The sequence below is a fragment of the Acanthopagrus latus genome, chromosome 10 (genome assembly GCF_904848185.1).
Source record: "Acanthopagrus latus isolate v.2019 chromosome 10, fAcaLat1.1, whole genome shotgun sequence".
Taxonomy (NCBI): domain Eukaryota; kingdom Metazoa; phylum Chordata; class Actinopteri; order Spariformes; family Sparidae; genus Acanthopagrus; species Acanthopagrus latus.
The window spans coordinates 5,305,986-5,321,420 of NC_051048.1; the positions used below are offsets into that span (position 1 = coordinate 5,305,986).

General features: G+C 41.8%; 1 protein-coding gene across 9 annotated transcripts in view; it reads right to left on the minus strand.

Moving 5' to 3' along the window:
* Nucleotides 1-1,490: 1,490 nt before the first annotated feature.
* si:ch211-200p22.4 (phosphatidylinositol-binding clathrin assembly protein) overlaps nt 1,491-15,435 on the minus strand; it is an 86,490-nt gene continuing 72,545 nt past the window's right edge. For 8 of the 9 annotated variants that reach the window (XM_037111367.1, XM_037111365.1, XM_037111368.1 and 5 more), the window contains 3 exons: nt 9,275-9,331; nt 8,398-8,526; nt 1,491-7,355 (listed from right to left, as the gene is read on the minus strand). In XM_037111367.1, coding sequence (XP_036967262.1) covers nt 7,341-7,355; nt 8,398-8,526; nt 9,275-9,331 — 201 coding nt within the window. In that variant the 3' untranslated portion in view covers nt 1,491-7,340. The remainder of the gene's footprint in view (nt 7,356-8,397; nt 8,527-9,274; nt 9,332-15,435) is intronic. The other variant, XM_037111370.1, reaches the window with a different exon arrangement.

Consider the following 15,435-nt stretch of genomic DNA (forward strand, 5'->3'; position numbering starts at 1 on the left):
TGTTTGACACGTTATCCAACCGATACAACACAAAGAGCACCATCGTTTAGATTCTCTCATTACTGCTCCGGTCGGACTTTAAAAGAACTTCAGCAGAACAGCTGCTCGCTCAGCAGGAGGTCCAGGTTGGGAACACGCCAGAACCCCAGCAGTAATTTTGATTTTATACCTGCCTGTACTTGTAAATGATATTATTCAGTTGATGTTGAATAAACGCAGTTTACAAGTGGACAAACTGCCATGAAGTTGACCTGTTTTAGTTGCCTTAACCAAACCAAACCGTAACGTCGTCCATGCGTTTGTCTGAGCTCGTCCTCCATCACAGCCAATAATCACACGTAGTAACATACATTTGTAACGGCGGTTATAGAAGAAACGTAGTGATTTCAACCCAAACCATATTTCCCTAAACCCAACCAAACTGCAACCGTATGACGAAGGTTCAGTTAGCAAATATTGTATCCTCTAGAAAAACAAACTGGATTGTGTGTAAATCCCACAGATGCCAGAGATGAGGCCAGAATGTATTAGTTATTACATATTTAAAGATTCTCCGTGTACCATCTTTGATGCAGTGATGACATTCGTGTCATAACAGAGCTCACACGGGTCCTTAACGACTCTGTAAGGACACTCCCACACAGGGTCTAAAACCCTGCGACTCCCCTCCAGTTAGTCAGAACTGAAGAAGACTCTTGGATGAGAAGTGAAAAGTCTTGAAGAAGCTGAAACAAAACCAGCTGCCTACGATACGGCACTTACAGTTACCACGACAACAGTGATCCAGTGTGATTCCAGCGTGTTTGAGTGTCAGGATTATTGGGGTAATATCGTGAATCGCAATAATGTCGGATTTGATAACTTTGACATTACATCTACATATCGTCTGATCCCTATTAGACACTAAATTCTATAGTGATTAGCTCCAAGTTATTGTTGCAGCAAATTATCTGGAAACAATGCACATTTGTTTGGTTTTCTACTGAATTCTTCTTTCAGAAAATAAACTTTTTCGTGACGAAACTCAGAGATCTGAGAAAAAAAAAGCACTTGAAAGACATTGTTTCTTCATTAAGCAGCGTCAGCGAGCTCTGGAGCGACAGATGACGACTGCTTCTCGCAGGCAATTTGGGGTGTAAATATGTAAAATCAATAAATCTTTCCAGGATAAACAATAAATGCCGAGCGTGTCAATCACTGTAAATGCAAGACAAATTCCTTGTAAAGTTTAAAAACACAATGAAACACATATTGGATGGGTTTAAACATGGGTTGAGATCTCACCAGAGAAGAAGCTGAATTAAGAAAGAAACATCTCGAGCCCTCCGGCGCCGCAATTAACAGTCGGAGGATTCACTGTTTGACATTTTGAGGCCTTGAATTTTTATCATCTGAGACTTTAAAGTACATTTTAAAGCTTTATAGACTTTCTTTCAACCCCCTTATGTTTGAGTTTGAGACCGTTAACAAAAATGAGAAGCAGACAAAGGTTTAGGAATGGAAAATGACTTTTTATTTCTTCCAAAAAAAGAGAGAGAAAACAGATCCCTAGAATAAACAAATATACTGCTGTAAAATAAAAGCCTGTGATTTTTTTTCCTTTTTATTTTTGTCGACTGTAACGTTTGTTTTGCCTTTCCATGCTTGATACAATCCATATATTTCTGCTTTAAATAAATAGAAAAAATGTACAAAGAGATGGGGGGAGGAGACAGAGAAGAGAAAGAGAGAGAGAGAGAGAGAGAGAGACAGATTAAAAGGTGTACTCTGCTCAAAAAACATTTGGCATCATTGAGAATTCATGGCTGATCCTGATGTACAGGGAGGTCTGCAGCCCTCGAAATCTGCAATCGTCTGTCTGTTCAGCCCGTCCCCGCTTACTGAGGAGTATTCATACCTATATACTGCTGAAGGAACGCTAATATCTTTCATGTTCAGAAAAATAAAGAGTAAATGCAAAATAATGCAGTCGCAGGTTATGAGAGTATGTCGTTTTTAAGCTCTGTGTTGTGTGAGTGTGTGTGAGTGTGTGTGTGTGTGTGTTTCTCTATATACAGAATAGTGAGGCAGCAATCCGAGGGTTTCTTTACCAAAAAACACAGATGTAGAAAAAACAGAACGTGCACGAGAGATCTTTGATTCAACACACCAACTCACTGACGAAAAAAAAAAAAAAAAAGAGGAGATTTATCCGTTAAAAACAGCCAACTTCTCTTCCGTTCATTTCGTGGGTTTTTTTCCGAATTCTCGGGGGTGGCGCCACAACGGCGGAGAATATCTGTGCTGCGAGTTTAACAAACGTGACATCTTTGGGAAGAGATAAAAACAAACGTAAAGGGGAGAAAAAAAAAATCTGGCGCTCCGTTTTTTTTTTGCTACAGTGGCTCGACAAGTAACAAAACGGCCTGTCGGATTCAGTCCTGATCGGTCGAGAGCGCGCGATCCATCCATCCCGCCCTCCGACGTGTTTTCCGGGGCGCCTGACAAAGACGGTTTTCATTAAAAAACGGGGGACAACAAGAGGAGAGAATTTATCTTCATCATCACCATCACTTGTCATGCTTTTTTTCGGAAAACAACAAACAACGATTACAACCATGCACTCACTGACCGACCCCTCCCCCGAGACAGAGGGGGAGGGGAAAGAGTCTGCTCTCCGGATTTGTTTGAAACACTTGGCCTTAGCAGAGAACAGACGTTTTGTAAATGACATCAAGGTTTGTCTGCGTTTCCTTCCCCCGACGAGATTCATGCTACAACAATGCAGAGAGGCGTGGCAGCAGCTTTTAAAGATTTGATCCCAAAAGTGCCAACTGGGCAGCCAACATTAAAAAAAAAAAAAAAAAAAAAAAAAGGAAACAAAAAGACGACAGTGGTTGTCCTGGAAAAAGTCCCGGCTCGATTTCAAAAAAGCGTCTGCATGCTCGGTCGAACCCCTCCCCTGGATAAACACCCAAAACCAAACCGAATCACCGACGCGATAAAGCTGTGATCATTACCGGCACTTACATCAACGCCGAGGAGACGAGCCAGTAACATTTATGTAGGAATCTCCGCTCCTAAAACCTCGAAATTTTTCAAAAAACCACTTGAGACACACAGACAAGAAAAACCTCAACTGGATATCATGCAGAGAAAGTTTTACAAAGCTGAACCAGATAATAACTGACCGAGAAGAACACAAATATGTGGATTTAACTTGAAAGAAGTAAGCTCACTGAACAAGGTAGTCAAACAGCTCTCATGCTGTTTGAATTCCTAAGTTGGCAACAACGATCAAAACACCCTGGCACCGATTCCCTCCGTCCTTCATACCGACGCCAACACGTTTTGTATTCTGAAGAGCCAATTACAAACATCAGGAGCGATCAGATCTACAGTTCAACCTGATGGGATTTACTGTTTTTTTTTTTAAGATCCAGGGCAACGATGATGTGATTCTGGATCGGCGCCACGGCGGCGGCCTCTCTGTCTCGAGTGCCGATTCATCGCGCCGCATTAAAAGACAGTTGGACAGCTGTCCCAGAAAATAAAGAACCATAATTAGAACTCGTCTTGGTGCCAAAGCGCAGACATTAAGAAAATAGTTTCATGAGTGTCCAAGTTGGGATTCAAAGTTAAAAAAAGGTACCTGTGTTTTAGAGCCCGGTGAGGCAGATTTTTAAAGATGGAGAAGCTCCATAGAGTCCATGTTTAGAGCAACACAGCATCACCGCAGTTCATCAAATCGCCACAGAGTCAAATCTACAGGATTCATGGACACCAACACCATGTTTATGAAGCGTGCCGGTGGAGCAGGGAGGAGTTGGCTTTTGGGTTTCTGAACTCGTAACCCAAAGCGTCACAATCCTATTGATTGAATGTTCTCAGTGTCGGACAAACTGCAGTGATACTGGGCTGTTAGGACGGTGTCATGTTGGCAGAAGTTCAGTTTTAGCACAGAGACACCAGAAAGCGGCTCTCTGTTCATGACATCCATTAAAAATTCCTTGTAGCATTACTGGTTGGACACAAAAACCAAAGATATCCCACACGTTTCCTTAATATCAGCACTTGAAACAGTGATTAATGGATTCCCTTGCTACCCGCCACTCTTTTCCTACTGGACAACATGTACAAGTACCCCTGAACAACAGCTGCGTGACTGTCAAAGTGGCTAACTGAGCGAGCTAAAGCTCATTTCCAAACCTGGCTGGACTACAAACTGTGCTCGACTTCCATCCAAGCATCTGATCCTAGGTTCGACAGTCCAACCGGAGAGACCGTTTGGAGCCTGCTGACATCATAGCGAGAGGCGGAGATGGCCAGGGAAAGAAAAAAAAAAACGTGACGCGGACCTTATCTACCAGACACTGGAGCGATGCTAACGTCGAGAAGAAAGAGTGCGCTCGAAGCTAGAAAAAAGCGAACCACAAAGCCTGAGCCGGAGAGAGAGCCTCCGAAAGGTTTCGTCTACAGCTAAAGGACAGAGACACCAAGAGAGATAATAGAGCTATAGTTACTAGACACTGGCAGAGGTGAGGACAAGGTGGGAGACCTACTGCAGGAGGGCTACTATGACGAGAGGCTAAGCTAACACAAGACTGCGACAAGAAGCGTCTTAGAGCAATTATCTATCCAACAGCGACAGTGATGGGTGGGAGCAGACACTCTAGACAGAAACTAGCTAGTATTACTATTATTCTTTTACATATCTACACACACCAAACAGTGACGAGGCAGGCTAAAAAAGCATTCTAGAGATAGACCAACTAGACAGAGCTGAGAGACTGAAGCGAGATTCAAGAGATGTTGGATGATGAGCGTGGTGACTGAACTATCACTGGTGGCTGGGATGTCGACACTGGGACTGGGACCGTGGGGGGGGATGGGACTACAAAAAAGATTCAAGTTCATCGTTAGAATGGCAGAAAAATAACTTTAGTTACCTGCCACAGTGGCTGGTAGATTAGACAAACATCTTATTGTAAAACCCCCCCAAAAGATTTCTACAAACTTCAGATCTTCTTTCTCGACTCCTTTCTTCCACAGCTCCACTAACGGCAGGATAGTCACTTCAGTGCAAAATCTTCGCATGTGCATTTTGCAACAAAACTTTTTTTTTTTTTAACTTTTTACTTTACAAAAACAAACAAAAAAACCAAACAAAAAGCACATTTCGTGTCAAACTCGCTGGCTCAAATTTGGCTCGAAAAATTTGACACTATTTGACCCTCAGAAATAGCCCTCAATGGAAAAACAAACACACAGATGTGTAAGCGCACACACGTGAACACACGTATACCAACAGTCAAACTCATAGTGACGGATGCTTTGGCTGAGGAGATGGCCGTGACCTCAAATTTGTCAAATTTGATCCCCCCCCCCAATTTTTTTTGTTTCCTGTGATGCCAAACGTTCATCGTCGCTTGGCTCTCGGTGCAGACGGAGTCACACTCACAGCCACTCACTTTGATTCAGTGCAATTTAAAGTGAATTCAACTCGATTCAGTAACGTTTTATCACTCACTCAGTGCTGCTGTGATCAATCATTGGCACATAATGTGGATCTGCTAACAGGGAGTACCTAATGAAGAAGCTCTTAGTTTAGAAAACCTTTGACATCTGAATCTGGTTGGTGAGCTGATGAAGACAAAAGGAACAGTTACACACAGGTCAGCTAGGTGCTAGCAGGCAGCTAGCAGGCTAATAATGCTAATGAACACTTTGTTGTTTCTTCCATTTTAGCCCAATGGATGCCAAAATCTCCAGATAAACACGTATAAATGATGTCTGCATGGTCGAGGCCAGCATTTAAAATGGTGAAATTAATCTGTGCAACTCAATTTTTGTAAACTTTGACATACATATTGTTTCTGTTGACCAAAAGCAAGCCATCTGGAGTAAATCTGCCCCACAAAAGAGGATGCATTTGTGGACCAAAATATTTCTTTTTCATATACTGTATGTACTGACTGTCCCGTTAGCAACAAAGCTAAATATCTTGCTAACTGACAGTCAGATAACTAGCATGTTCCTAGTGGTTAGCTTGCCAACTACAATAATTTGCCAGGTAGCACTGCGAGTAGTCATTTTTAAGAGAAATTTGCTAGCGTTTTGGCAACAAATAAACAGTCAACCGTGCTTAACTTTGAGGGGAACAGAGAGTCAAAATTGGAGGAAGCTAGCTAGCTCCGGTTTGGCTCAACTTTCAATTTTATTTATTTATTAATATTTATCTACTGTCTCGTTGGGAATCAAGCTAGTTATATTAGCAAGCTAACATACTAGCTAGCTAAACCTTCTCCGTTATTAATCTTTATTAAACAAAATGATAAACAAGATGATAAATGATAAATTTTTGTTCACATATACTTCAGATGACTTTGTACCATGCTAGCATTAGCACCACTAACCCTTGTTTCTCTGTGTGTATCTGTAGCTTTAGAAGAAAACAATGCAGTATGAGTAACAAAGACTTAAGCTCAAAACCCATAACAACAAATGCTCAACTACTATCAACAAATGCTCAACAAATCGCTGTACAAGCCCCGATAACATTCAGGTGAGGCTGCAGAAGAAAACAGATCGAAAAATACAAAGATACCCAAACAGAGCGGAAAATTATGGGACTTGAGAAGATTGGCCACTAAATCTCTCGCTGATTGGACGGCAGTGGACGCAGACGGCGAACGACGGGGTTGGAGAGGAGGTCGGTTGGCGAACGTATTGTCTGCAACAACTGCTTCGCGCACACAAACACACATTTGTCCACTTTCTCTCACACGAAACGAACACTTGTCCCCGCCAGAGAGCTCCCACGTTGCCGTTGCAGGCGGACGGTAACCCAGAGAGGACAAAATAGCACCAGTATGAAATAAAGCTAATTCTGCAGCAGAGACTCTCACAAAACTAGAGGTAGGATTTCCTCAATCCCCTCCTTCTTCTCTCCTTCCACCTTTCCTTCACATCTTTCTGCTTATCCCCTCTCCTGAATCGTTACTCCATCGACAGGATTTAAACCACGAATTAGACATTTTAAACAGAAAGAAGCTACACACACGAACACAGACACACACACAGACACACACACACAAAGTTGTTTCAGACAACGATCAGCCAGGATGACCTCCTCCCCACCACATCCCTCCCTCCATCCCTCCATCCTCTGCTCGGTCGTCTCCTCCTCCTCCTCCTTCTTCTCCTTCCATCTTGTTTTTTGGTGTCGGTCGGTTATCTTGTCGTCTGTCTGTCTCTTAGTCGTTTGATCAAATCATTCCTCCGTCTGATCGTTCCTCTCGTGTGTTTTCTTCTGCTGTTTGTTTGTCGCTTTTGGCACTCTGCTTTCCCCCCCGACTGGATTACATAAACTGCATCTGAACAGACAAAAAAAAAAAGAAGAAGAATGAAAATGATTGTTTGTTTTGATCATTTTTAACCAACTGGAAATTACTTTGCTGACACTGTGTTTGGATGCTAACAAGACATTTACATACATTCAAACAGGATTGGAAATCAGAAAAAAACACTTGTAGCTGCGCAAAATAATACATACATCTTTTGATCAGACAAACCTCTAATCTTGGCCTCTTTTCTTGTGAATTACGGAATAATTCTGCTTCCTCAGGCTCCACAAAAATACTCAAATAAAACTGGGTTGACTTGGTCCTTTTTACTTCATTCCTTTGATGATTCTCTCAGCAGTTTTGTGTTTACCAACTCAATACCTTGACATTTATTCCAGGTATTGTTGCTATTGAGATGCCTTACATAATTTATAATGTAAAAGCGTACTATTGACATTGTTTTGAGTCAAGCTCAGAGGTGTGTACTGATCCTGTGAGAGCCAACTGGGCTTGAAACCGTTTGTTCTAGTGCAATAAAATGGAGGTTAAAACACTAAATGAACCAGTTGCACATCTGTCTTGCTCAAGTCCAAAAACCTGCAAGTGTTTAGCACTCACAGACATGCAACTCATGACGGACTTCACAGCTAGAAACATTTGTTTTCAGGGATCAGAGGCCAACTAGAAATAACATTTGCAATGCTAATTTCTGTTAGCATGATAAAGATAAATCACATTATATGTTAGCATCAAGCTAACAGAAAAAAGTGACTCGAGAATCAAAAAGAAAAAAGAAATACTACATAATAAAGTTTTTTTTTTCAATCCCTGGAAATGAATAATGTTACAACAAGCAAAAAACACCATGTAACATCAACCACACTGTGTCACAAATTCAGTTTTGTCACACCCATGTCTGTCTAACATTCCGGTAAGGTGACGTTATTTGATGACTGACCATTTTTGACCGATGATCTCAAAAACATACGACATTGACGCGTTTTACTACATTTTCAACACATGATTCATCAGTTGCAACTGTGTCGTTTAGTGCGTATGAATGCACAAATACCGGATAGCTGACCTGGGCTCCGGGCATGGGGGCGAAGGGATTGGTGGGTCTGAGAACAGGCTGGTTGTACATCATTGGCTGAGGAGCCATCACTGGTACCCCGCCCATCTGACCCATCTGAGGAGGAACCTGGTCAAAGAGAGGAAGAACAGGGATGAAAAATAAGTAGAACAGCAAACAAAGTGGGAAGAAATAAGTAAAAAGAGAGGGAAGACAAAGAAAATAAGAGCAGGAATTCAAAATCAGTCTGCGACATTCTGCATTAGCGCTAAAACCAGAAGTTGACAAATTGAAACAAATTGAGGGGAAAAACACACAAACTATGTAGATAAGCAACTAATCCTTTGAATCCTTCATCAAACAGAAGAACACTACAATCGCTGAATCTAGCTTTTCAAGATATGAGGAGAAACTGAACATAGTTTGGTTTTAGACTGTTGGTATGAAATGTGACGATGTATGATAAACTGTGTTCACCATTTTCTCTCACTCTTACTGAAAAGAACAGGCTTAGCATCCTGTATTCTGATTATTTTTCATGTATTTTCCCTGTTCTGTCTCTGTTAAGATTTAGGGAGCTAAAATACGTGGTAAGGTTTACGGAGCTAAAATACCTGCTTAGGTTAAGGAAACATGTTTATTTTTATTTATTATACCCATGATTGAAAGAGTAACTTCTCCCATGTGTTTTTTTCCCCATTATTTTCTTTCTCACAGAGCTGTGACGCTTTAAAAAAAACACGTGATAGGTCAGACCCAATAATGGTCCTGGCACAGCATAAATCTGATAATGACGAAACAACTCCAATATCGATAGCGATATCAGATTATACATAACGCCTGAAGGTACATGAGCAGTATGTTTTTCCACACTTACCATTCCATACACAGGCACTTGCGGTGTGGTCATGGGAAAAGCCATGGGAGCTGGAGCCTAGACGGGGAAAAATAAACGAAACAGGAATCAGCTTAAAGCAGGTGGAAAAAGCAGACATGGCTGCCAACATGACAGAAAACACACCTGGGTCAAACACTTTATGGCTTGTAGCGTAAAGAAAACCGGAGCATTTATACAGATTTAGCGTCTTAGCTCTGAAAACAACTCATCTGTCTCTATTGGACACGTCCGACTCTGTCCGAGCATGATAAAATAAATAGACACAGTCTTATGTATGTGCAAGGAGAACACGTTTTATGCTGATAAAGTGTGTGCACATTAGGAGCGCGACAACACAGCATGCAGCAGGGGTACTTAGTGGAATCCCACTGGGAGCAATCATTACCACGGCTTTAAAAGGGGTGGCTCAGTAGGACAGCGTTTGGCCCTGCCCTCCTCACTTCACAAATCAAATCCACTACGGCTGAATGGGCCTCAAACACGACGTGACGGGCAATTTGTAGCAACCCACGCAAATCCACGACAAAGCGGCTGATTTCTGCTCGACGCGTTTGGTAATTTATGGGCGCGAGTGTCCCCGGCACATTACGGCGCGGTATCAGTGGACGTCCCGGAGGAAAATCAGTTTACAAGATCAGAGACGTGGAGATGCAGCGCAGGGCGCCTCACGCACAACAACAGGCGGCCTACAACACACACACACCAGTGTTAATATTCACAGATGTTGGATGAGTTATCCATCGCCTGTGGCAATTTCACAGTTTGCAGTTGAGTTACATATTGCAGGCGCAGGCACACTGACAACTCCTCTCATTTATAACAAATAAGACGCTGCATTTCTCAGCGGGATTTGGGAGTAACCTGCGAGCATTTGCAGATGTGACAGGATAATACCAGTGTGGTTTTCCTCCCCTCTCTCACATAATTGTACAGTGTCTGCTGCAGTCGCAAGTTATGACTGTTCGCTCTGCTGCAGGTCAACCTGCTCACCCGGAAGTCAGCGGGCTCCCACTGTTTTTAAAAACCCATTAAAAACAGCTTGCAGAAACACGCTGCTGCTGCCTTCACAGACCTAATCCATCATTGTAAATGAGACAACTGAGGGTTGTTTTTTTTTTCCTAGCATGACTTTATAAAGACTCAATCATTGCAGAAGGTATTAAAAGTTTCTCCAGTCAGAGCTGGAAGTCTCTCCAGCTGGAGTAAAATGTACATTATTTCCATTAAATGCAGTAATTAGCTGTGTGAAATCATATATTACCTTTGCAGTCTCACGTCAAATGATGGATTACATTAATCAGGCAGATACGATACTGGGTTCAGGCTTTTTTTATGCAGAAAATAAAACAGTAGCGTTATCCTTTAATTGCTACTTATGCGATGACGCCTTAATCAATGCTTTGAACAAACAGCCTGTTATGCTCATTGAGCTATAAAAAGAGTCTTACAGTATTTTAGCTTTTTTTTTTTAAATATGCAAACTTACTTTCTGAATTCTGTTTCTTTAAAACACAATCTGCTTTAATTCTTTGTGTGTTATATATATGAACAGGAGAGCAGTCCAGCTGTAGGCTACAGCACAAGCTATATTTCTTTTTTATTCATATACTTGTTTACATAAAAGTATGCCGAACTATCTATCAGGGGTTCCTTTGTGCAGTGTAGCCATGGATGTACAGACAACAATCAAAAGATTCCCTTAATACTGAAGAGAGCTTAAACTGCGAGAAACCTAAGGCAAGTTCTGGTTTTATCTTCCAAAGAGGTCACTCTCGCAGCATTTTTTCATATAGGGCACCAAGAGGGAAATCATACCAGTTATCATGTCTGTGTTCACATCTGACCGAATTCTCAAGTTTTTAACCGATGTTGAAACCCTCAGACTCCAGACTATATATTAAATAAATGACAGGTTTTCAAATTCTGACTAATTCTGTAGCTTGAATTGGACATTTGATGAGCTGGAGACTGTTTTGACGATTATTTTATTTTACAGTTTTAAGCGTTTTTAGATCATCGTTATGTGAGATTTTAGGAATACAACATTTTCTCTGAGAGATTTTGAATGCTGAACTTAAAGAAACTGCAAATCTCAGTGAAGCATTGAGGGGACCTGAAGTGATGACAGGAAGTAATTTTCTCCACCAAGAGACTGAAGCAGGAGGGTTTCTGGTCGGGTCAGGTGAACCGGTGAACTTATCTCGGGACTTAATCAATGTGATTTATCGGGCTTTTAATTCCTGCCTCTGCAGAGCAGACCTGAGAAAGTTGATCACAACCGTTGATCAATCTGATCTCTTCCAGCGGCAGCGGAGTTGGCCCGCAGCCACAGAGCAAAGAAAGAGTCCAATTGAAGCCAAAAGACTTGATTCATCCGTCAGATACGTTTATTGCTCAATTAGTAATACACTAGTGGCTCAAGTATTTGAAACCATTATAATATCATGAAATATTTAACTGATTCTGCCGTCATCTGCACATGAAGCAGGCTGTGGTTACAAGCCATCTGTCTCGGAGTCGGACTGGTCCGTCTGCGTTTGTCGGACAGAGGGGCATCACTTTATTTCTTTTAAACATGACAAGAAGATGTGTGAGCAAACAACAAAAGCAGGTGAGATGCTGTTCACGCACCGCTACACCTTCTCCATCAGCATCTACGCCCATCTGTCTGTCAGCCCAGCTGTCGGCCTTCGCGCTTTACATTCATCTGTTTGCCTGTATCTGTCGGCCGCCTGTTGTTTCAATCCCTCTTTTTTTTCCCCCCCGTCTCCCTCTGTGAGCATTCACATCGCCATCTCCTAAAAAAAGCGACTCTCTCTCTTTTCTAAGCTTTCCAGACCGACCTGGAAATGACCTGCACGGTTTAAGCGAAGGTTAAATAAGTTCCAGTCTTTTGCTGGCATTTCAAGTATCAAGCGAGAGCAGAACTGTCGCTACCTTGCCCTTCTGGTGGGAATCTCAGATGTGGGAGTTTCACTTCTCATGCATGATGCATGGCGGCCTACTTATCCGCTGCTCTGCTACCTTCGATGTCTTATATATCACTGCCACATGACTTATGTCTTCCGGAGGTCACGTCTGCTGTCAGGGACACGACTCGACTCTTTCTCGGGGAGAATAACGAGCAGCTCTGTTAATATTTCCCTCTCTAAGCTTTATTTGTTCCCGATGCATTTTCCTGTGCGTTTGCTTGTCTTGCTAAATGTACGTTGAAGGCAGGACCCGGTTCACTGCTGACCAACACAATACAGGGACTTCTCTCTTGAACCGTATAGGAGGGAAAAGACATTTTGGTTTGTTTTTGCTGAGAGAACCAATACTTCTCTCTTTTATTATGCCGCTGAATTAATCCCCAGAGGCAATTTCTGTTTCTGCTTTCTGCCTTTTGTCACCAAGAGTCAATAACACGTCTCCAAAATTAGATGGTTTAGTGTTAGTTTGTTCGGGTTTGACACAGAGCCTGAAGAATGCCAACAGATCCTTTTGTCTCGTTTAGTCCGTCGGCACGTGGTTTTATTGGACAAAGCTGGTGAGGTTCTACATTTTTCATATTGTTTTCAAAACCCATTTATATAAAAGAAAAAAACAAACCCAACAATGTGTTGGTCTCTCAAGACTTCCTGACCTCCACAGCATGTCTGTGGGACTCAAACACAGATGTTTGTCTTTAAAACGTAGTCATTTTGTTAAAAGGCTCAGTAATTTCCTCAAAATGAAATCTATGTGATTTCTGCTCGATCAATCAAAACAAACGACATGAGCAGCGTGGGATCATGGGAGCTGCTGCCACCACCGCTGATGAAAATCTATCTGACGTGACTCAGGCAGAAATGTTCATGTGATGTTTCTTTAATAGAGGACTTTTAACATCTGCCTCCTTTGTAGAAAATAAAGGGACACAGTTATGATTTCAGCATCTGAGTATTAAAAATGGTGCAACAAAAGAACAAGAAAGTAACAACAGATGGAGCTGCGAATCTCAACCAAGACAAATAGATGAAAAAACAAAAAAAATGTTCCTGTTTGATCGACCAATGCGGACATTCAAGTGTAGATTATCGAGATTAACGGGTGCACTTGAATGCAGCATGACGCCCGTGTCGACACCCATTGATTCTCGTGCAAAACTTTTTAAGAAACACTGATTTTAGCGATGAATCGATCTTTAAAATCACTTGCATTTAACTGATTAATCAACTAATTGTCACAGCTGTATCCCACGACAATTGTTATCAAGATCTTATATTATATGATCATATATTTAACATATTTTAATTCACTCAGATCAGATACGAGGTGCTGAGGTTGAGCTGAGCTTGTTTGTGGAGTCGATGTGTGTTTTTGTCATCTGATCTGCTGTTGCTTTGTTGTTAAGATTGTGGGTCTTGTATTTTATCCTGAGAGCTCTATAATTTATAAAGAAAAGCAGAGATTTTTAGTTTTAGAAAGACTCGAAGTAGAAACGAAGGAGGAAAGTTGCACTGTGTTTCTTGACTTCTCGGCATCAGACAGTTAATGTTACTAGTACAGAGCACAGCACAGAAGTGAGGAGGTTATCTGCACAAAACAAGCGTCTCCGAGAAAGAAAGAAGTGACACAGGAAGAGAAAGACAGCAAGAGGGAAGTTTGGAAGCACATTACAGAAGTTACATTGAGCAGCTTGGGTGAAACTTGATTTACTAAACAGGGATAAGTACTTACATAACTAGTATAGAACATTCCATTCTGCATCAGGACGCAACGAGGAAAAGAGACAAGAGACGGAGAGGAAGACGACAGAGAGAGAGAGGGAGGGAAGGGGAGATAGAAAGAAAGAGACAAAGATGACAGAGAGAATGTAGAGGGTGAGAGGAAGAGAATGAGGAGATGATGAAAGGGGAGCAAAAGAAAAAGTAGAGACCAAAAGAAAGTAAAGAAATATAAAGACAACGTACAGGTAGGAGGGTGAGACGGGAAGGAGAAACAAGGTTAGACAGGATAGAGAATGGAGGCAGAAATGAACAACCGCAGCAACAAGCAAACGGAAACAATTAAAAAAAAAAGAAGAACGAAGGGTCAAAATGCGGACGGGCAGATGTCAAAGGCAACGCGGAGCGAAAAACAGGACGAGCAGATGACCACGCAAAACACGAGACGCGATAAAACAAAACACGAGCGGAGAGGGGAAGGAAGACGAGTGGATGACGGTGCAAAAAAAAAAAGGAATCACAGGAGGAAAAAGAAAACATGCACGAAGAGGACGAGCGGGACAGGAAGTGAGAGATGAGACGGAATGACAGCAGGGGTGAAGAGGGGAAGAGGACCAAGAAAGAATTAAAAAAAAAAAAAAAAACAAGACAAGAGATTTTTGGGGGGGAAGAGGGAGAAAGAGAGGAAGCGGAGGGTTAGTGACAGTTTTGTCCTCGTCAGCCAGAAATTGCTGTCCGGAGATCAGGAGGACAATCGGGAGCTGCCAAGATCAGCACACACACACGAAAAAACACACACACAGAGCATGCACAGGCAGCTTTATACTGCACCAAGTCAACACACACACACACACACTCATGAATACACACACCGATACTTCCATCTATATACAAGAAAGTACAACATTCACATGCACGCACACGTCTAGCATTCTGCAGCAAAGTGTCTGCGAGGACAAGTCAGATTTTCAACATCCAGACTAAATATTTTTAAATCTAATGGAGAGCTAGTCTGACTTTTTCACTGTTAAAGGAGTAGTTCAACATTTTGGGAAACATTATCTGAGTTAGAGGATCACTCCAACGTCTGGTAGTCAGATTTCCAGCACATACAGACACTTTAATATCCTCATTAAAGAATAATTCTGGTTATTTACAGCTTATTTGTTCTTGTTTCAGTAATCTTCACCGTAGACTAGATGGAGAGGAAACACGAGCATCAGACAATCAGACGGATTGTAGACAAGCTAATTTACATTTTTATTATTCACAATATCTGTTCCAGTTTATTTGGAGGGAAGTAATTAAGTGAGGGAACTCAACATGTTGAAACGAGACGTCTGTAAAACCTCAAACTGCAAACAAGGTCAATCAAGACTCTTTCTATAATTGTTTTTCTGATTCAGGGAGGTTTTACATTTGTAAAACTTTCCTCTAGCTAGGAATTTTTTC